This window comes from Panthera leo, chromosome F2 (genome assembly GCF_018350215.1).
Source record: "Panthera leo isolate Ple1 chromosome F2, P.leo_Ple1_pat1.1, whole genome shotgun sequence".
Lineage (NCBI taxonomy): Eukaryota > Metazoa > Chordata > Mammalia > Carnivora > Felidae > Panthera > Panthera leo.
This window is the reverse complement of record NC_056695.1, coordinates 41,955,531-41,979,215: the sequence shown is the minus strand read 5'-3', so window position 1 is coordinate 41,979,215 and position 23,685 is coordinate 41,955,531. Positions and strand designations below refer to the sequence as shown.

The 23,685-nt window shown below is 43.3% G+C and overlaps 1 protein-coding gene across 1 annotated transcript in view; it reads left to right on the top strand.

The window, feature by feature from the left end:
* The first annotated feature begins 7,268 nt into the window (after positions 1–7,268).
* LOC122210591 (60S ribosomal protein L32-like) overlaps positions 7,269–23,685 on the top strand; it is a 29,074-nt gene continuing 12,657 nt past the window's right edge. The window contains 1 exon segment of the mRNA XM_042923355.1: positions 7,269–7,471. Within this exon segment, the coding sequence (XP_042779289.1) occupies positions 7,269–7,471 (203 nt within the window).

Genomic DNA, 23,685 nt, shown 5'->3' with positions numbered 1-23,685 from the left:
GTCCCCCCAGATTTCTCCAGTTCCACAGGCCACGGTTAAATGGCCAATAGCCCTCAACTGGCTGGGAGGAGTCAAGAGAAAGCCACACTCCTTGAATCTCTGGTAGTTGTTTCTTCTTCTAAGAGGTTGCTTAGAGAACAGAATACCCCAAAGAAATGTTCTTTCTCCTCTACGGGATATTCTAAGGAGGCTGCTGATGGAACAGACACTGACACGCTCAACTAAGTCACCTTCCAACATCCACTGAGTGCTCACTGTGTGCCCAGCAGCACCATAAGTCTGGCCCAGCTCCAGATGATGGGAAGGACTTGATGCTTGGCATGCCACAGTTAAAAATTCTTTGCCCAAAACCCTAGTTCTCCTTTAATCTTCATCACTGCCCACCATTTCATGTTGCTGACTTTCACGAGAACAGATGCTGATAGGTAAAAGGATGTGCAAAGAAGCACATTTAAAATAAACAAGGCACAGAAAACACAGTAAGACCTTTCACTGACCCTTCAACACATAAAAACTGGGAAGCCTGTCTTAATCAGTTCATGCTGCTCTGACAAAATACCACAGACTAGGTGGCTTAAACAGAAATCTATTTTGTCACAGCTCTGGAGCCTGGAAGTCCAAACTCAAGGTGCCAGTATGATTGGTTTCTGGTGAGAGCTTGGTCCTGGATTGGAGAGAAAGAGAGCAAGCTTTCTGGTGTCTCTTCATAGAAACACACTAATCCCATCATGACGGCCCCACCCTCATGATCTCATCTAAGCCTTTCAAAGGCCCCATCTTTAAATACCATCACAAAGAGGATAGGGCTTCAACATATGAATTTGGGAAGACATTCAGTCCATAAAAGAGCCCCAGAGAATGTCCAGAATCCCTCCTCCATACCACTGGAAAAAAAAAAAACCACAAAGCCCCATGTCTGTTACTCCCTCAAAGATAATGGTCCTGGGACTCCCTAGCCTGTAAGTCCATTGGCTACCAAACCTTTAAATGACTCAGACTGGTGCACCCAAAATATGAGTCCTGAATCCCTGCCCTCAGCCTCATTCCTTGATTTATTTTACAGTCTTAGAGATTGAGAGTTTATCCAATATTCCATGCATACATAAGCATAATAATCCATACAGTTTTGTTTTTACACAAATACCTGAAAACTACATGAAAAAGAGAAGACTGAGGGTGCATAAAAGCCCAATGGGCCTCTCCCTTATCCTACTTTTGCCCCAGGGGCTCCTTAGCCTGAATCTCTCCCCAGACTGTACTCTCACATACAGACATGATACCTGAAATGCTTCTCAACCAACAAGACAGCACTTAGCCAAGGGGTGGGCAGGGCGCTAGAGGCCCCTGCTGTGCCCAGACCATTTACCAATCATTTACAGATATAGCCACACAGGTGTGTACTGCCTGAGACTTCACCCTGCCAGTGTACAATCTTCCCATTGAAAAGCAGCTGTTCCCCAGAACTCTGGCTCAGGTATAGAGGCTCGTCGGTGCTTAGCCCTGTCAAGGGCAGCCCACTGTATTCACTCCCTTTCTTTTTGGATGTGGTCTGCTCATTACACTAAATAGTCAGCCCTTTGGAGAACTCCACCTCACAGTTTCATCCACTGCCCACAGGTCTCAATCCCTCACTTTGCACACAATGGGTTATTAAGCAACACTAAATAAAACCTGCACTGAGCCTTCAGAGTGAGCTGGACATCACCACTTGACAGACAGCCATTATGGACTGGATGTTTGTGCCTCCACCATTGCCTCCAGACCTAACCCTCAGTATGGCTGTATTTGGAGATGGGCCTCTAAGGAAGTAATTAAGGTTAAATGAGATCACAAAGATGGAGCCTTGACCCAATGAAATTAACGTCTTTATAAGAAGAGACACCATAGAGCTTCATCAATCCTGCACTCTCTCTCTGCCACACACAAGGAAGTCACATGAACACACAGCGAGATGCGGCCACCCATATGCCAAAAAAAGCAGCTTCATAATGAAGCCTACCTTGCCAATACCTTGATCTTGAATTTCCAAGGCTCCAGGGTGAGATTACATTTAAGTCCCCCAGTCTAAGGGTACTTTGTTATAGCAGCTCAAGATGACAACACAACATGACATTCTGATTTTCGTTCTCATGACAACCCTGTGAGGTCAGTACTACTACCTGCATGTAAGAGATACAAAAGTCTAGGAAGAGAAAGGTCACCTAACCTGTCCTCTATCACAGAGGGCAGTAAACCCAGCATCAAGCTCAAGTCTACATTCAGTGGAGTGAAAAGCCCATGTTCTTAACCAGTAAGCTAGACTGCCACATGGATGCACTTTGCAATGGAAATAACCATCATTGCCACGATAGTAATAGCTAACAGATATGGAGCACTTACATGTTGCAGTATCATGTTAACCACTTCTCAAACATACTTCTTCCTTGCAACAACCCTTTGAGGCAGGTGCAATTATTACTGTCATTTTAATAGTACCTAATAAAGAAAACAAAGATGTCATGACTCCCTTCATTTCTAACTCCTGTCAGTATTCTGTTTTATCCCTTGTTCTTCCCTGAAACAACCTTCAACAAATATTCATGATGAGTCACGTGCCATCTGGTTGGGCCATGTGTGATTTTCCAAATGGACTTAAATTCTTTCTGGAACAGGGGAGGGTGCACCCTAACTTTTCTTTTAATCCACAAAACAGCAGGATGTCAGGGCCCCATTGGGCTCACAAGGACCATGCCTGGAAAAGAGCCAGGTAAGAAAGTACCAGCAGAAAGCGTCTTATTTTCTGTCAATTCAAACGCAGCCCGCACTCTGGTACTGAGGGAAGCAAATCATATCCAGGCACACGCCCAGGAACAGGTCCAACCCCACTCTGCTGGCAGAGCGGCAGCCCCCACCCTACCCTCCTCACAGTTTGTGAGCAGGCTGCCAGCACCACACTTCTCGGCTTCCACTGAATGGCAGAGGAGCCTTCACTGCAACAACAGATGTGGGCCAGTGTGCTGCCATCCATCTTCCCCAGCCATCTCCAGGATGGTAAGGAAAGTGGTGCAATGCTTTTCCATGACAGGCCAGAAACACAAGCTCTGCCTTCAAGCCTGGCCTCTCCCCCAAAAGTTCCTAGAATTGACCACATCTCCCCTAGACTCCAGGCTTCCTGGGGTGGCTTCACCCCTTTGCAAGGCTTTGCAGCAGAGTATGACATCATAGCATGCCCAGAGTGTGAGGTAATAAGTGAGTCATGCTCCAAGAAAACTTCTGTCTTCTTCACAGCCCCCAGGAGTGGCCTGAGGAAGGGCTATCTGAGGGAGGATCTGCAAAGCTTAGTGCCACATATCTGGTCACCTAACTGATTTCCACTAGGGAACCAGACAAAGTAAGATGGCTCCTCAGGGGCAGCAGCCCCATGCCCAAGTGCCATGGCTGCCTGGAATGCGAGGAGAAAGGGCCATGGGTTTTGTGTTTTGGGGGGGTTTTTTGTTTTTGTTTTTGTTTTAGAAGAGGGGACACTGTTTCAGTGGTTGTTTATCATACCAACTTTACCCATGGTGGTTTTCTTCATGTGTGTAAAACTAAAATAATGGTATTGCTATTCCCTTTTGATTAGTTACTTCTAAGGACTTGTGATTCCTCCACAGTCCCTGAAAGCATCTTTTTTTTTTAATGTTTATTTATTTTGAGAGAGTGCACACATGCAAATGGTAGAGGGGCAAAGAGAGGGAGAGAGAATTCCAAGCAGGCTCCCCGCTGTCAGCACAGAGCCCAACACAGGACTCAAATTCATGAACCATGAGATCGTAACTTAAGCTGAAATCAAGAGTCGGATGCTTAATCGACTGAGCCACCCAGGCACCTCTAAAGCATCTTCTGATACAGGAAGGTTTGCCTTGCCCATACCCAATACAGTCAGGACTCATCTGGTTTGACAGGAGGGGTACAGAAAGAACCAGAGGACGCAAATCTCTCCTCTACCAGCTTACAAATCCTCTTGTGGGAAACTCTCACCATTCAGTTGCTCCTCGAGGTAGGAAATCCAACCAGAATAAACTTAGAAGGCAGAATCCAACATCATAACCAAAAGGGGCCTCAATTATTTTTTCTAGTTGGTAACAGGTATTGAAGGACTGAAATCCACACACTACCACTCCAATGCGCAAAACTGTTCCTTCTTTTATTTTTCTAGATCTGAACTGAACCTGCCAAAACCTCCCATTCCCAGACAGAGCACAGAAAATAATCTTGCTAGTTAAGCCTATTCAGTCTCTTTCCATTTAAAACGGTATCATTTGGGATATTCTCTCAAAGTTTGAACTCCTTTTCAGGGCTGTTTTTATTCCTCTAAGTGCCCCTCCTGTATCCCAACATTGGGAGTATGTACAAGGTGTCATTGTTGCATTCTAAAGGCATTGAGAGAAGGGGAGTCCCTTTTACCCTTCTCTTTAGCACGGTTACGTTTCCTAATACCTGGGTGTTGGCCTCTGTCTAATGCAAACCCTTCTCAAGTATCAGCAGCTGGGGACCTATATGCCCTGTTCCGTTGGCCAGGACAGGGCCCAAGAACCCCCACTGGCTGAATAACACCCAGCTTGACTCTTTGCTGTCCCTCAGAGTGTCAGCCACACCCCTCCTCTGATCTATGGACTGTTCATCTCAAACCCCCTTGGGTATGCTCATTTTGCCACCCACCATATCAACCCCAGGGGGGCAAGTTCACTAGTTCTCACCTCTTGGTTACTGAATCCCCACTAAAGGCACTTGATCCAACTACTTCTCACCTCCCAAACTGCTGACTAGTCCAAGCCAAGTGGGTCTATTATCTGGATTACTAGAGTGGCTACTCAACTTCCCTCCCTGCCTCCACCTGAACATGGTCAATTCTCAACACAGCAACCAGAGGGAGTGATCCTCTTAAAAGGAAACTCAGGTCCTAAACTCCTTGACTCAACACACTCCACTGGCTCCTCCTTCTCTTAGAGTGAAAGCCAAGGTGGGAGGCTGTACTGAGCAGACACCCATTCCCTTTCTGACCTCTCTCCTATCCTGGCAAGTGCTTAATTCACTGATCACTCTGGCCTCCTTACTGAGTCCAACTTAGGGCTGGAAGGAGAAAAGATAGAAAAGGAAACAGAATCAGGAAAGAAAAATGGTATAGAAGGAAAGGTCAGAAGGCAGGGGAAGATAGCACATGTGCATTTAGCCTCAGAGTGGGCTTTGGCAAACAACAGGAGTGAGAATACCAATAAGCTGGGCCCTACATTCCATCACTCTCCCACTGCATGCACTTGGCCAAATTCTGGTCTCCTTTATGCCCTTGGTCACCCCTCACCCTCTTCATGGGACATCTGATACTACAGTCTGCTTCCTACAACCTCTGGTACTCAGGAGTCCCCTTACCCTAGTCTACATTTCCATTTTTCCATAGCATTTATTACATAACATTCTCCATAAGCTACTTATTATGGCCCTTTATGTATCTATCTTCCCCCGCTCTCTCACCCTGCCTCATTCCTCCAGAGCAAGGACCTTTGTTTTGTTCACCACTGCATCAATGTCATTTGACTACATTCTAAGCAACTCAATGTGAGCAAAAGTGATGTGTGCCACTCTGTCTTGTTCCTAAAAGAATTTAGGTGTCGGCATCCCTAGCCTTTCTTCCTTCCTACTAGCTGAGAGATGATGATATATGGAGTGGTCTGATGAGGACAACAGTGTTTCCACATTCACCCAGATCTTCTTACCTACAAACTCAGAGTTTGAGCTTCTAGCTAAGAGAAATGTGCTTCTAGATCATATAAGCCATTGTGTTTTGGTGTCCCTTTGTTACAGCAAATTATTTTATGAAAATCTATTTCATTTAGTCCTTTCCATATAAGACATCATTATTTTCATTTTCAAAGGTAAAAACTGGTTCAGAGGAGCTAAGTCACCTTGCATGAGATCAATTCAGTTAAAATATAAAGCGTTCCAGACACAGGCACAATGGAAAATATTAAGGCACAGCACCCATCTTAGGTAGACACAATCTGCTAAGGCCAGAGTTAATAGATGAAACAACCACCATCTAAACATCTGGTGTTAGATGTGCTCCTCTACACCAAGTTGTCCACATCCCTGCCTTTCCTGGAACCAGCCCTAGGAAGCAAACCTGACTATCACATGCACCTGGGTGGTTCTTCTGAAGAACAGTGTTCAGCTCAAGACAGGCTGGTTGTTCTCTCTTTGCACCATCCAGGTGGGAGTCTATAGGAGATACAGGATGAGCAGTACCTTCATGCACATAGCAAGGGGAGACTGAGCCGGGAGGGAGGACCATCTGGCAGAGGTCTCTCTTACAAACCTCTCTAACTACAGTTGTGCCCAAAAGCTTCTAAAGACCATTGATCAGAAAGCCCACAAACAATAGTGAACAGTGTAATCCGAGGTAAATTATTGGCTCTCTGTACCAGAGAGATGTGCCTCATCTCTCAGAAGAAAAGGAAATGCTCAGAAGACAAGAGTGGATATGTGCTTCCATGCTGCCCACAGAAGGTTGGGAACAGGCCAAAAGATAGAGAGGTCATTCTCAGCAAGATTTACATTCACCCAGCAGGAGTGGAAAGGCTGCAAGAATTATGTGACTCACTGAAGTTCAGGGTTAACAGATACATCGAAAGAACATAAACCAGTGATTTCTGAAGGTGACCATTAAACACAGCACTCAATCTTCTAGGGTCTGGAAGCCATTCTTCAGAGTGTCCTGTTAAATGCCTTTTTATTATCAGCAACTGGTCTTCTTTAAAAGATACATGCAGCTAACAGCCTCCTATAGGCAAGACAGACTCCAGGAAATCTGATTTTTTTTTCCCCTTACAAAAGTCATATTAATGTCACTTCTTTTAACAAAACAAAGAAAGAAGAAAAAAAACAAAAAACAAAAAACAAACATACAAAAAAACAAAGCCAGGTATAGGAAATTCTTATTTAAAAGCTGGGCCCCTGGTGCTTTAGCAATATACAATCACAAAACCAAGCTCCTTAAATCTGGGTTAGCCATGGACTCCTGCTCATTCAGTACCTGCTGGGGTCCAGTCTGATCTGTACCCTGAAATATGTGCTGTGTCTCCTCAGAATTAGGTGACATATACTCCACCAGGGAAAGAAAGAAAATGAGTTTTTCTGAAATTCACTGTGTAAGGACCAGGATACAAACAAATATCTCCCAATATCACCAGAGGCGATCCTATAAAGGAAGCAGATACTGGAAAAAGAGGAAAAGAAGCCCATTTTTATGAAAAATGCAGAGGAAATCTTTCATAGCCGCCTTTGTGCAAGCATCTCCTCTAAGGACCTACAGTGCCTGCAAACACCTGCACACACACAGCAGTGGCTATGCCATCACCATTCTCAGTCACCTCTTGCTCAATCCCACTACAGAGACTAAGAAAAACCAGATGTTCCCCAAGCCTCCCTTGCAGCTAGAGGAGTCCAATGACCTACTGTTGGTCAATGAGAAACATAGGAACATCTGTTGGGAGTCCTCTGCAAAAGACTTTTCCTCCCTAATAAGAAAAGAAGGACTCATTCTTTCAAGTCCAAGCCTTGATGACTAGAACGACATCATCATCTTCCAACCAGGAGGGACAGATCAAGAAAATTCCAGAGATGCTAAGCCAGCATCAGGGGATACTAGAGGTGTTCAACCAGTCTTGAAACCACCTGTCTCCAATGTGCTAAACAGATAATAAATCATACTTTGGTTTGATCACAGCTTGCTGGCTTCCCTGTCACTTGTAGCCAAAAGCATCCTCCAGAACACAACAAATATCCTCTATTCTTTCCTGAAGTTGGATTTGGCACTTCACCATAGCTCTTAAAAGCAAATCCCATTCTGCCAAGTATTAGCACTTAATGCAGATTTTTGCTGAAAATCTAATGGGAATATGAAGGAATAGGTTAGATCACACATTATCCAGTGAAATTTAATAAAAATCCAGACTAGATCAATGTTTCCTTCTAAAGACCCAGTCTGAATTATTCCTCTTGACATTTTTTCCATGCAGATTTTTGAGACTTACCATCTCAGTCTTCACTGCCTCCTGGAAATTCCTAATTCCCAGCCCCTTTTGTCACCCCCAGCAATTTAGCTCTCTCCTGGATTCCCTAATCATGAATCCTCACACTCGTGATTCTTTTGGTAAACAAGAGGCATTACCTAATAGAATCTGTCCTCTTTAGAAGACAGGGTCTATGAATAGTAAATAGCAAATGATCTTCCTTTTTTGCAAATAATTTCTTACCACACTATACCCTCTTCCTGACCAAGGTTGATTGGCTAACTAGGAAGAACGGAAGAAATAGATGCAAAGGAAGAGAAAGGGGAAAGAGAAGGAAGTGAAATAAAGACATCCCATCAATGCTCACTTTCCACCATTAGCCCCCATCACTCTCTTCTTAAGAAAGAGAACTGAAGGAAAAAACACAACACTTTCTTCTATTTCCCCCCCACACACCTATCTTCTACCTTTTGGATCTCCTCCCATTAGCTAGAAATAATTTTGAAAGGGCAACCTATATTCCCTATCTCTCTTTTGTTGCTTCTCACTCACATCCTCACCTGATCTATGGCTTCACCCTGCTGGCACCACACTAGAACTGTTTAGGTAGAATCTAAAACCCTTTGGTGCTCAGATGACCCATCCAAATGAAATCAAAGTGCCATCATGACAATATGGTACTATTTCATTTTGACGTAGGCTCCTACAAGACAAGCTACGACCCCATGTTAAGGTACCTTTGGGCCACAGATTAAAAGACTAAAAGTATTGTCTTTTAATCCCCCTTTGCTATCAAGGTGCACACACACTCCAGAGTCACTGCATTCCTGCATAAAGCTCTGCCCAATTGTGACAACACAAGCTTAGGCCCCAGAAGCCAGGCCACATGCACTGGAAAGGCTTGTAGGTGAAAGCCAGCACCAAAGTGATGAAAAGTGCAATCTATGATACAACAGGTGGCAAGCGATAATGGTTCTGAGCAAACATGCAAGTGGGCTTTGAAGTTTTCTGAGATGCTTGTTGCTTTTCACCCCATGGATAAGGCAAATATGCTATGTACAGACAACGTCTAGCACTTTTTCACAGACTACAGCTATGGATGCCAATGCTGTGATCTCCTATGCAGCACAGAAAAATAAACCCCAGGCTTTAAGAAGTTTTTGCCATTTCAACATTTTTCCCTAAAAGCATAAAACTTTGTTTTCAAGTTCAAGAGATTTCCTACCCATTGGGGTTAAAAGCTGAAAATGAGGAATGGCTCTATCCCTCAAACCTCACCACTGGCTGCCCATGGCGAGCAGAATGTGTGAGGTTGCTGAGCTTCCTTCCCTGGGCTTACCAAGGGTGCTTCAGGATGGGGGCCTGGAATTTGGAACATTCTTTTGTCTCACAATTGCAAATGGCATGAAACTGAATCATGTGGAAAGGAGGAGGAGGATAAAGAAATTGTGGTTTAGATACACAATGGAGTACTACGTGGCAATGAGAAAGAATGAAATATGGCCCTTTGTAGCAACGTGGATGGAACTGGAGAGTGTGATGCTAAGTGAAATATGCCATAAAGAGAAAGACAGATACCTTATGGTTTCACTCTTATGTGGATCCTGAGAAACTTAACAGAAACTCATGGGGGAGGGGAAGGAAAAAAAAAAAAAAAAGAGGTTAGAGTGGGAGAGAGCCAAAGCATAAGAGACTCTTAAAAACTGAGAACAAACTGAGGGTTGATGGGGGGGGGGGGGGTTGGAGGGAGGGAAGGGTAGGTGATGGGCATTGAAGAGGGCATCTTTTGGGATGAGCACTGGGTGTTATATGGAAACCAATTTAACAATAAATTTCATATATTAAAAAAAAAAAGAAAGGAGGAGGAGGAGCTGCCAGAGCTACAAGACTCTTGTCTTACTGCAGCAACCATGGCTGAGCTTAGAGCTAAATGCCTTTTCCATCCCTGGGGTCTCGGCATGATCAGGTGACATATTGCTGGCCTCATCTTAGCCCAGCCGTCACTTTCGGCTCGATTTTTGTCAGGCATCATGAGGCCAAGAAAAAGGCTAGAGGGGTAAAGCAGGCATCTGTTTATTCAAGTGATTTTTGTTCAAGTTTTGTTTTGTTTTTTCATTGCACTGTGCTCCTTCCTAGCCCCACTTGTAGAAAGAGCACCTTTGCCAGAAAACCTGGTAGCACCAGCTGCTTCACAGGAGAGGTGTTGTAAAGAGAGCCCAGAGGAAGCCGATTACCTACCTGCTTGTCTGAGTAGGCTTTATTCGCCAGTATTTGCTAAATGCAAGCTGCCTTGGAGGGCACACAAGGGCTTGGTTGATTTGCTTCTGTATACTTGTACATATGACAGGAATTCCTCAGAAAACACATCTTCAGTCTAGTCACTGTGTGCATTACAAAGCTGTTTTTCCACCCATGTATGGGAGGAAGGGGACACAGCCTTTCTTGCTAATTTAAAAGAAAAAAGAAGTGCTAGGGATCCATAGCACTTTATCCTAGAGCTAGAACACACGTCTCACTTGCCTTACTTTTATCACTGGCTACCCCTCTCACTCCTCCCCTGGCATAAACCAGGCCTCCGAAGTTTGCCCAAGTCCTTCCCCCAGTGTCAACACTGCCTCCTAGGAAGGTACTAGGAATTGGGGGGGAGGGAGGGAACTGGTTCCTATCTTTATACAGCAGAGTCAGTCCCAGTGCCAACTCTATCTTACACGAATCCTATTTCAGTAAAACTATCAAAACACGTGGATCTTCCCCTCTAGATCACAAGCCACATGAGGGCAGAGACCACGTCTCATTCACCTTCCTATGCCCAGCCTCTTTCTTGGCACACAAGAGTCACTCTACAAATGTTAGTTTAACTAAACTGGTCATTTTATAGAATTAAATGGGTTGAGTTCTCATTTTTCATATTCAGCAAGCAAAGTATCAGGTATCAGCTTTACTTGCATATTGAGGAATCTCCATCAAAGCAATCAGGTTTTCTTCAAAAATTTTGCTTAGGTCTCTCTAGGCCAGCTCTAGTTTACTACTGTTATTTTTTTTTTATCATTTTTTTCTTTCACTCCATTAGTACCTCAGTTCAAACTGTAAATTACAGAGTGATCTGTGTTGGTCTGGCCCACTGAGAAGCAGATACCAAGATAGGATTACATGTGCAAGGCCTGTATTAGGAGAAGTACCTTTACAGAGATGAAATGGGGAGGAGCTGGATAAAGCTGGAGAGTGCTCAGATCACTGGGCATGTCTCAAGAGGGAGGAGAGGGTAGGTGCAAGCTTCCAAGGTGGCTGAGTAGCCTACAGAAGGTTTGGCAAGGCCATCAGTGAGCTCAAGAGCCAAGGTTGGCCTCCAGAGGATATATATGTCCCCCCACCCACCCCATAAATAGGCCTGCCTCAGTCTCCATAGGCTAGGAGCAGCCCTCAGGAAGTGACCTCAGCACAAATGTAGACATGGATTTCAAAGCTAATGGCCTCCTACCCAAATGAAGCCTCAAGGTTTGGGATGACAACCACCACAAACAAATCAGCTGTCCTCCAAGAGTTCAGGAGGACCCAGGTTAAACAATGGTTCACCTTCCCCCACCACAGTCAGGCCTGGGAAATGACCAGAAGAAACTAAGAGGTACAACAGGGCAGAAGCACCATCACATTTTGGCAAGCGGTTCTCTGTAAAGGAACTAGGCATGAACTGGCAGAGCCACTGTCCCAGAGGCAATGTCACACTGCAACCCACATGGCTGGTGTCTCCTTGGGTTGTATATGGCATTAAGCTACCTGGAGGGGCTATGCCCAAACCCGCATAACCTCTGTCAGACCCTCCAGAAAGTCACTCCCAATAAACACACGTTCCAAGTAAAAACCAAGGTCCTTACTCTGCCAAACATATACTGCTGTCCCCATGTGAAATCTGAAAGACTCACAGGGTATAGGACAATTCAACCCCTCTGCACTTGCCAAGCAAACAGCCTTGCTAAGGGTGAAGAGCCCCTCACACCAGAGTCTAACAAGGAATCATTCTGTTCCTGATTTGGTTGTGTCTTTAATTGCACTGAAAAAAGAATGGGGCTGGCGATGAGAAGGGCTGGCAGTCAGCACTCCCCGTGCCCCTGCCTTATTACAGACAGAAAAGGGACACTAGGCTATCCTACACAGACATTTCTTCCCCACCCCACCTTCTTTGCCCTGGCAGTCAACCTAATACCAGACCACACAACCTTCCCCTAGAAGAGAAGGCCTGAGAGAATTTGGTCATGAGCTCTAAATTCATCTTGGGGTCTAGGTAGAAAATTGCCCCAGCCCATCGAAATGTCCATTTGGGGGCACCTGAATGGCTCTGTCAGTTAAACATTCCATTCAATTTCAGCTCAGGTCATGATCTCACTGTTGTGGAATCGAGCCCTCCATCAGACTCAGCTCACAGTGCAGAGCCTGCTTAGGATGCTCTCTCTCCTTCTCTGCCCCTCCCCCACTCATTATTCATTCACTAATTCTCTCTCCCTCCCTCCCTCCCTCCCCCCCACCCCCAGCTCAAAATGAATCTTTTCTTGAATCTTTTTAAAAGACATCCATTTTGTTCACCATGGAGTATACACATGGAGTGACAATTACCTCAGCTTTTCCTCTGGCTCTCAGCACACTCACTCACCTAGGTATCAGTGAAAGAAAGCGTTTCCTACCATGTCATCCCCAGAGGTATAGATTCTGTTTTTAAACTGTGTATTCTGTTCACACATTTTGGGCATTCTGACAAGTCATTCGTCTGTGTACCCTTCAAATAGCCTTGCACATAGGAGACGCCTGATACATGTTTGCTGAAATAATTGCCCATCCCTGCTTCAACCCAGCTATACACAATATCCAATCTCCTCATGCTGCCCACTTGTACTGAACGGAAACAGGAGTGGGCCCCTCAAAAACCGTATTTGTACTATATGGTCATAGCTGATTAGCCAGATTGAACATCTGACCCAAATTTGGCAACTCAGATCATCTGTCCTGGGAATTTGGAATTAGGATTTAAAGACTGATAGGATTCATATGTGCAGCTAGGCGTGGTCAGAAGTCAGATTCCACTAAATGGAGAAAAAACTGGCCTGCAGAGACAGAATATAGGAGATAGAAGCCGATACTGTCAGTGCCCTGCTCAGATCCTTCATACCACTTCATGTGCACTAGCCAACCACAAATGGCCAGCTTTATCCGAAGCCTTCCTCAGCAGCCCTGAAAAAATGAAAAATTAGTGCGTAGATACTCCAACTCCCTCAACCTCTACATGGGATAACTCTGAGTGTGTGTGCTAGAACACTGGTTATCAACCAGGCAATTTTGTACCCGAGGAGGGCATTTGACAATGTCTGCAGACATTTTTGGTTGTCAGAACTGGGGGGAAAGGAGTGCCATGACATCTATCAATGGAGACCAGGATGCTGTTAAATACCCTACAATTCTCAGGAAAGCCCCCTAACAAAGAATTACCCAGCCCGAAATGGCAATAGCATCAAGTGTAAGAAACTCTGCTCTAGTGGAAGAGATTGAAGACTAAGCTCCCCAGAGCAAGTAACCAGCTTACTAAGGTGTCTTTTACTGGCCACCTTCTCTTCCTTCTCTCTTTCCTTACCATTGCTTTCCTTCACCTCCCAGATAAACCACTTGTACTTAAATCCTTATTCAGGATCTGTCTCTGGGTCAACCCAAACTAAGGTGCTGAGCTTAACAGATGTTCAGTTCCTGGTTCCAATGCTTCTTATGATGCAAACAATTTAGTCCAAGAGCAAGACCTTGCTAACTATACAGTATTAGAGGGGCACAGTCAACCCACAAGATTGCTCACTTCTGACACCAATTGCAGGTTCAAGGGGTTACCAAAACCACCCTCAGTTTTCATCCAAGGGATAAATCAGGCTAGACCTGCTCTCTTTATGCAGCTTTCTTCCATTCAAGGACCAATTGCATTCTCTAATTTTAATCTCTATTAGGATTAGAGTGATCAACCATCCTAGTTTTCCCTAAACTGGTTTCAGCAACGCAAGTCTCACTTCCCAGAAAACCCTTTAATCCTGGGCAACATGAACGGTTGGTCACCTTAATTAAGATTCAGTATTTGGAGGCTCTTAGGTTATTGAAAGCTTGCCTCATATCCAGTAGATACTTCGTCTCCATAGGAAATCAATGTTATATGCTTTACATTGGGGGGGGGGAGGGGCGGTGGGGGGCAGGGTGGGAATGCGTGGCTGGATCCAGGCACACTCCCCACCTCGTAACATTACTGAACACCAAATCTGCAGACTGGCTGGACTGAGAGACCTCCCCTGGGCCCACATGGAGCCCCATGGCAGTGAGGCATCACAGCTTGGTGGTGAGATCATGCCTAGAAAGGCTTCTGAAAATGTGAACTGCTGAGAGTCATCATTAATTATATATTAGAGGGCACTCAACCAGGAGAGTTGGCATGCACACCTAAGGAAAACCCCAGTGGTCAGCAGCTGGAATTAAGAGATTGCCTCATGCTGGGACTGACATCAGCCATCTCAAAAAAGGGGGTGTGGCCCAGAAGGCTGTCAGCCTCAGCGGCTGCAGGATCACAGCATAGCAATCTTGTGCTTGGATAACGTGGAGACTGCTTAAAGAGAAATTCAAGAGTTACCACATGAGCCATAAAAATAAAACCGACCATCCCTCAATATCAAATCCAAGAGAATAGAGTCTTGCCTTATGTTTCTTATGCTCAAAATCTTGCCACAGAGAGACAAAAAGAGCATAACATGCAACTACCACAATATGTGCAATACACCTGGAGTTCTCTACAAGTATGTGACATTCATTCGCTCTATAAGTGTTTATTGAGCATGTCAGGTACTGTACTAGACACTTGATACTCAGGAAGGGAAAAGTCAGGAATCCCTGTCCTCATAAAATACATATTCTAAAGAATATGAAACTTCTGATAACATAATTCTATAGTGAATAAGTATTTGGTAAAACACTGAGAAGAATGAAAGTAATACGATGTGAGCACTAATATTAAGTCAAAAAAAAAATGAAAGGTCAGTGTTATACCTCACAGGTGGGACACCAGGGAGGATTATAGGGAAAGGAAGCCTTGACCAGACAGTCTCTAGAGGGCAAAGGGAGTCTGGCAGGAACTGACTCAACCAAAAAAGCTGACTCTGGAGAAGGCAGCAGGATGGCTCAGGCAACAAATGATGGAAAAAGGCTGGTAGCCACCAGGAAAGCATTCTGGGTGCAAGTCTGAGAGGGTGACTGACCCAAGATTGAGTGAAAGGAGTTAAGGTGTGACTGGCATGGTGTGGAAACCACCCAGTAACTATACCTGCTACATGCTGTTCTCACCTTCCTCCTTCATCCAATCATCCATTAAGTAGTTGAGTCTCCCCACCACATGCCAAGCACTGTGCTTCATGCTGGTTTCACACAGTTCTCAAAGAGATACAATGTCTTCCCCCAAAGAACTTTCTGTCTGGAGGGGTGCTAGACAAGTAAATAAGAAGTTATGATGGGTATGGTAATGCTACCATGGGGTATGTAGAGACTGTCAAGCATGCTCATCTCCCCCACTAATACTTTATTCAACTCCAGCCCTCCTCAGCCAATCAGGATTCCCTCACTTTACTTGAATGATGGAGGTCATTTCTTCTCATAGTGTTCTTTCCCACGCTGTTCTGGACTCTTGGAATTTCCTCCTGCTTCCCCACTTGATCAGGCTAAGTCATACTCACATTCCACAACCATCCCATTCATATATTCTGCCTTCTCCTTTGCTCAGCCATGGTACATACAACATTCCCCTCTAGAACACTTATCACACCTTATACCAGTTCTTGGCTTATTTATTTTTCTTCCCTACCAGACAGAAGAAAAGGGCTCAACCATGTATCATTTGTGTTGTTCCCAATTTATTCATTCATTCAGCACAGTAATGAAGATTTCTGAATGAACAAATGAATGAAATGAAATGACAAAAAACTCTAGCTTCTAGGGGTTAAGAAAAAAAATCAAATTAGGCATGAGGTTGATAATTCTGAACAAAGAGACAAATATGACTGTGCCCTTTGGTAGAATTTTTTTTCCAGTAATTTTCCCCTTTATTCCAGCTTTTTAAACAAAAAAAAAAAAAAAACTACACATTCAAAGTATACAATCTGAGGAGTCTGGACATATGCAAACACCTGTGATACCATAACAAGCAAGGTAACAGATATATCCAATACCTCCCAGAGAGAAGGCTTAGCCAGCTAGGCCACTTTGCATCATTCTTTCTCCAACCAGTGGGCCAGGAGGCCAGGAATATCCCTCTAGCTAGTGGAGTTTCCTTTACCAGATGTAAGAAGTCATGGGAAAAGTTCTTCCATCCCAAACACCTCCCCAAAATACTAATCATAAAACCACTATTAGAGAAAACCCATCCTCTAAAAGGTGTTAACTCCAGACTTCTACAGGAATCTAAAGATTGTGATCTCTACTAAAACGCTTCCCAAAAAACCTTCCAATAAACTCTAATAGTTTGGTTTTCTTCTGAGACTTGAAGACAATTCTCACATCACCCTGATGATCTAGGTTCATTACTAATGGATGAGTGATCCACTAAGGCAAAAAGAAAGAGGGAGGAACAGGAGAGAGGGGGAGTGGAAGAGGCAAAGAGGGAACAGAAGGGGAGTGAAGAACTGTGGTTGGGGAAAAAGGAAAAAGAATGTCTAGAGTTGGTCTTTTGAGCCATTTAGACTTTTAGGTTCAATCACATTACACCAATCTGTGATATTTACAGTCCCCAGGTGCATTTCACCTGATCAAAAATACAAATATCCTTTTGCATGCATAGGTACGCATGACCTGCTGTTTAGCCTTTTAATCACAAGAAAAAAAAATACATTTATTCACTCAGAACTACAACATCTAAACTCCTGAAGCACTACATAGTTCAACATCTGGAATTCATCACCAAGGTTACACTATTCAAACAGCCAGCATAAGGGAGACAGGCTAAACCCTACAACTTAGGCACACACAGAAGTGGGCTGAGGAAGCATAGGTTACAAGTCCGTCTTCAACTTCATTTTGCTCCTACACAATTAGTTCACGGGTTGAATGGCATTTACATTAGTAAATGTAATTTACTAAGGTTGGCAAAGGTATTGAAAATATATTGAGTTAGAAGCAAAAAGCCAAGGGAGGTTGAAAATCTGAGAACAATCTAGTACCTCTCAATATATGGCCATTTTTAGACTTAAAGGTTTTGGTCCATTTTTGTCAAGTGGTTTCTCCTTCCCTATAACCAGAATCTTAGTACACTTTACTGTAAAATAATCAGGATAAGGTTCTCAGGGCAGCCTAGCTCCTTGTCTTATGCTGAATCCCTCAGGAAGTCTGCATCCTGAAGGAGCTTGTAAGTGATGGGTCATTTACCATGCATCAGACTGTCCTGGGCCAAGCACCCGTACTTAGTGAAGCATTTGTAGCCCAGTTGAGAACTTAAGTCACCTTGACAGCTACAGGACTGTAGCTACTATAGCTAAACCTACTTGTGACAGAAAGTCTCTCCACTATGGAAGAGCCATCTGGGGATGAATGGGGGGTGAGAAAGCCCACAAACAGAGCCAAGAGCCACTCAGAGGGAGAACCAAGAGCAAGGACCCTGGAGTCAGAGCCAATTTTGGATTCTGACCCTGTTTCTTGAGAGCTGAGTTGTCTTCTCTGAGCCTTAATTTCCTCATTTTTAATATGGTAATAGCAGATGCCTGGGTGGCTCAGTTGGTTGAGCATCCAACTTTGGCTCAGGTCATGATCTCACGGTTCATGGGTGGGCTCTCTGCTGTCAGCACAGAGCCCACTTCAGATCTTCTGTCCCCCTCTCTCTCTGTCCCTCCCATGTGCACTAACTCAAAAATGAAACATTTAAAATTTTTAATACAATGGTAATAACAGTATCTACCTAACTGAATTGAGATTTAAATATTCAATTACATAAAATGCCTAAAACAGAGCCAGGCACTTAGTAGAACTTAGTAAAGGAGTCTTCCTTATTGTGCATTTGACAGTGTGTTCCATTCAATAGTTGTCCAAATCCCTATAGTTGTCAGTTTTATTTACAGCCTCCTGAGGACAGGGAACATGGAAGCCCAAGATCTGGCCAGTATATAGCCTCCAAGATTTGAAGACATTGGGTACTGATCAGATTCCCAAATGTTATAACTAGAAGAAAACTAAAGAACTGTCTAGGCTGAATACTTTCCAAATTCTCTTTTACACACAGAAGCCATTCTTCAAACAAAAAGTTTCTACAGAAATTCAATACAAGGGGTGCCTGGATGGCTCAGTCAGTTGAGTGTCTGACTCTTGATTTGGGCTCAGGTCATTATCCAAGGGTTGTGGTATTGAGCCGCGCATCAGACTCCATGCTGACCATGGAGCCTGAAGATGCTCTCTCCCTCTCCTCCCACCCCCTGCTTGCTCACACATGCTCTCTTAAATAAAGAATTAAAGAAATTCAATATAAAGCAGAGCAGAGCTAATTTAAGTGGGGGTGGCAAGGCACAACAAACCACTTGCTATTCACAGCCATTCCTGCAGTGATGCCCTTGAAGCACATCCACCAGACCCCAAGTCTCCAGATAACATAGTTAGAAAACTACTGGTCTAACACACCCTGCTCTTTTAAAAGCAGAGAAACTGAAGCCCAGAAAGGTTAAGTCTCTGCCCCAATGGTATTCAAGGATCGAGTATAGAACCAGGTCTAGAACCCTAGACTCTTTGCCACAAGACAATGGTCAGCCCCAGTGGTATCACCCACAAGGGGAGAGAAGAAACGTGTCTTGAGTGCTCCTCCACCTTCCAGGCCATTCATTCAAACCTTTACCAAAGTTTTCCCATCATTCCTGTCTCCCCTGCCCAAAATATCCCACCCTCCAAACCTTCTCAGTCTCCTCTTCCTTCTCAAAACTTACCCGCCCTCTCTTGTTCCCTCAAGTCCCTGCTCACCACTGTTCAACATGCTGACAAACCAATCAGTAAAGAGAGATTCTTGGATGCTTATATATTACCTGAGTGATGTCTACAAGTATACTTTAACAAGAACCTTCTAGAAACCTTTAAAAAAAATCTCAAAAGAAGATTTATGTTGAGCACTAGAAGGTTTTGAATAGAGGTTCTTTTAAATCATACCAAGACTTACCTTCTAGTATGGGAATCACTTCACTTGTGTATGCCAGAGATGAAAGGCTAGAAGGGGAAAGTAGAAGTGGGGTTAAATACCCCAAAAGGAAACCTGACACCACAACTCCAACTGAACTTTCCACAAAAAAGACTCCCCGTCCCCTGTTCTCAGTCACCTGATATATACCTAAGCTGTGCAAAAATCATAAGCACTTCAATCAGAGTGCTACAAAAGTAACTGACAGTCAGAAAACCCAATTTCTAGCCCCTATTCTGCCATTAACTAGCTGTGTGGACTTGGAACATTCTCATTACCACTTAACATCCATGTCTCCTCAGCTGTAAAATGGAGAAAGGGGATATAATGGCTCTAAAGTCCTCTCAGATCCTATGTTGAACAACTCTGTCATTCTTCAAGCTGTACACTTCATGGGAGAGAGGACGGAGACAGCTGGTCTTCAAAAATGTGCTCTTTCTTCTATAGCTTCCCTTTCTCCACTCAGAAGCAGCAGCCTACCAGGAACTACTTGCAGCTAGTGGGGCCATGTGACTTGTTCTCCCCAACAGAACATGAGTGCAAATAATGCCTGTCACTTCCGGGCAAGGTGATTAAGATGCTGATGTCCCTTTTCCACTTACTCTTCCCCTATCTCTGGCTGGATGTAGAGGATTATAAGGCCTAGAAGAGGCAGAGCCACAAGAGAAAAGGAGCCTGGGTTCCTGAATCACTGTGTGAAGTGGCCACTGACCAGGAACATGCACAATGGACCATTACATGAATGAGAAGTCAACTTTTAGGTGAAGCCACTGAAATTTGGTGGTTTATTTGCCACAAGCAGCTAGCATGATGTTAACTACAAGTAGTACAGAGTTCTAAGAGATTTGGAGCTTCATTACAATTTGAAAAATCTTCATGCAAAGCAGAATGCTAAGAGCTGGAGAGATTGAACAATGAGAAAATATATCCCTTCCCTAGTACAGCATAAACATATTCAAGTTCCTATAAGGCAAAATGAGGTGAATTCCATAAGAAAGCAACAATCTGTAGGAGGGAGAATGAATAAAGGCCACCCAACTCACCTCACTGAAGACTTCTGGAAAACATCCAAGGGAACCATTATTAGTTCCCAGATGGACTTGAAATTATGTTCCAGTTCAGTTAGGCCTCCTGATACTCAGGATGACCCACACTGCCCTCTGATTAACACACTCTGGTTTGGGGGTAATGGCTGCTTCCCCAATACATCAAGACTCCCAGCATTCCCCAGACTCAGCCCAGGCACAAGGATGTGATTTGCCCAAAGCTGTAGTTCCATCCTTTCTTAACTCTAATTCTCCTAGATGAAGGAACAAGGTATGTCAGCCCCACTGACCACCCAGAGGGACTGGGAAGAAACACAATTACCAGCATCAGAAAGCATGCTAAAAGGACCAATCCCAAGGAACATTAAATTTGCTAACACCTCTGAAAAGAGAACAGTTGGATATCAGGTGGTCACTAGCCACTGAAAGTTACTCTAAACTTCTCAGAGGTTGAGAATATTGCCATTTATTACTTGGGGACTTGTCAAAGTATTATTTTCATTACACTAATAAATACTGTAAATGTCAAAATAAAAAATACTTTAAGTTCTGGAACTTGTCTTATCTAAATCTATATGATCTGGAAATATTTAGCAAGGGAGCCCTGTAATACAAAACAGATACAGAAAGGGTCCCAAGGAAAGCCCTTGGGAAATGCCAAACTATTAATTACATGTTAAACCTAAAGTCTATTTAACAGCAATTGCCTATACTGCAAAGAACAAAGCCAAATGTATTCCAGGGGATGGAGCAGAGAAGTCTAAATTCTTTGGCTTCTTTGAGTAAAGGCCTCTAAAGATGAAACAAAGTTGTAATGGGTATTTGAATTTTGTTTAGATTGTGAGGAGAAGGGAAGAAACTTGGAGATATTTGTTTCTCAAATAAAAAAAAAAAGAATTTTGATTTTTTTGCTTTACTATAATAAGCCTAAACTAAATCTAAATAAGAACTTGTACGTCAAAAACTCTAAACTGGAAATTTTGCCAAGAAGACTCTCACTTACCTACAAACCTGTCTATAAGCCCTCTTCTCACATGGAATCCATGTCATTTATCAAAATATTTTCACTTTAAATTAAAAAAAAGTAACATGAACATTTAAAGGGGAGTTTCACATATATATGCACGGACAAGTGGGTCGTACTTTTTGAGGGTTTCTGCTTTGACATCATTTGTAACTACATGCAATGTGTTCTCTGAATTCTTCACAAAAGAGGTGTTACAGAATTATTAAACTGCAACACCGATAATGTAGATGTATTCAAATTCAGAATGAAGATGAATGTGACCAGCATTTGGACGGCAGGGCGTGACCCAGTTTGCAAGTGAATCATAAAAAGATTTCAACCTCCACATAAAAGTGCAGCAATTTACCTGCACCACCCCAGCGAAGACCAGCACAGTTCTACATTTTTCCAAGAGCCATAACCACCCACAATGACACATCCTTGGGCACTTGCAGAGGCCCCTAACAGCTAACACACTACACCAGGCCTATAAAGCATGTTTTTAAGTTTGTTTATCTTTGTTTATGTGAATTCCACCCCCTCCCTCCCCAACGTCTTCGATGAGGCCATTAAGTGCTTGTTTCTGAAGCTGGTGCAATCCTTGTTTTTCCTGTGGCTTTTGCTCTTCAAATCTGGGTCTCCGCCCACAAGTCCTTCTTAGCCAGCTGGCTCTTGGGTACTTGCTTGGCAGAAACCACGTATCCTTTTATTCCGTGCTACCTGGCTTCTTCCTGCTGCAAGGAGGTTTTCCCCAAAGCGGATGGAAGGCATTTCACACAGGATGAGCAATTATTTGTGTTGTGTTTTGCCACCAAGTCTCTTTATTGCTCTCCCAGGCAGATCTGATAGAGTTCCTCTGAACAGCTGGAAAGGATGTGAACCTGGGGAAGTTTCTAGTCAGTCACTTCATTGGCTGTGATTATGGAATTGATAAATTTTAGTGGTTCATTTTTTTAACCTATTCATTTCTCCAAAAGGTGTTTCTGCCACTTACAGACTTTTTTTTATCTATAATAAGATGTTAATGCTAAAACAAGAATTAACGTTTAAGATTGTTGAAAACAGTTTTCAGACCCATCCAATTCATTACATGTGGGTAGTGAGTAAACACCAAATGAATTAAGTAAACTTAATATGAATTGCTTTCATATTAAGATTAGTTTTAAAACTAATCTTACCTTGAACAGCCATATTTAAAATTATAGTAGATTCACAGTGCAAAGCATATAAAGCTTAGGAAGGCTTATTCTTCTATCAAAACACCAATACACACACATACACCACAAACTTCAGGAAAGAAAATGACAGGCTCACATAAGAGCAATTTATATCATGTATTTCAGAGAACTGGACATGGAGAAACTTCCTTGACATAAAATCTCTGCTTATGATCTGGTTTCATGCTTCACCCAATGCAGAAAAAATAAGCATTGAAAAATGTATCGAAAGCAAGTAATGCTATAAAAAGGGGGAAACTAGCTATAACATTGCTAATTTGTAGGATACATTTCAGGATACTCACTAATTTTAGAAAATAAGATAGTATTCTGCTGAAATGCTCAGCTGTTTCCCCATAAATTTCTAAGGAATAGCTATGAGGGAATCAATTTCACAACAGAATATTCTTCAGGACTTGTAAGTTTCAGATCAAACTTGAACCTTTTGGGGTTCAAGTTTGTTTGTTCCCAGTGATACATGGCTTCCTATTTATAAGAAAAAAAGAGGGTCACCTAGGGGGCTCAGTCGGTTGAGCATCCAACTTCGGCTCAGGTCATGATCTCGCGGTTTGTGAGGTCGAGCCCCGGGTCGGGTTCTGTGCTGACAGCTCAGAGACTGGAGCCTACTTCAGATTCTGTGTCCTCCGCTCTCTCTCCGCCCCACCCCTGCTTGTGCTCTGTCTCTCTCTTTCAAAAATGAATAAACATAAAAAAAAATTTAAAGAAAAAAAAGTCTTTAAAAAACCTTTAAAAAACTCAAAAAGGCTTCTTGGACCTTGAATCACTCTTGCAAAACATTTTGATGATTTTAGTGTAAATAAATCTGAAACATATGATTAAATGTCCATTAAAATGTACATGAGTTTAAAAATTATGAGGAAAAAAATTCTGACCAAAACAAGCTTTATGTTTTTGCTGACCTCCTAGCACTTGAAAAGTGGTTGGATACATCCAAATCACTGCCGTGTTTGCCATGAGTGTGTGAATATACCTTTCCAAGTTTCTAATGTAGTGCTCATCATTTTAGTGCACCATTAATCACCCCAGAGCTTTGTCACAGAAACAGGTGCCAATATGGTCTTCATCTGACCATATGGTATGCTTCCCTTAGCATGTACCCCAAAGTCTAGCCCCCTATCTCCTGAGGGAATGAATCCAGGCCAGGATGTGCTAATCCCAGAGCTAC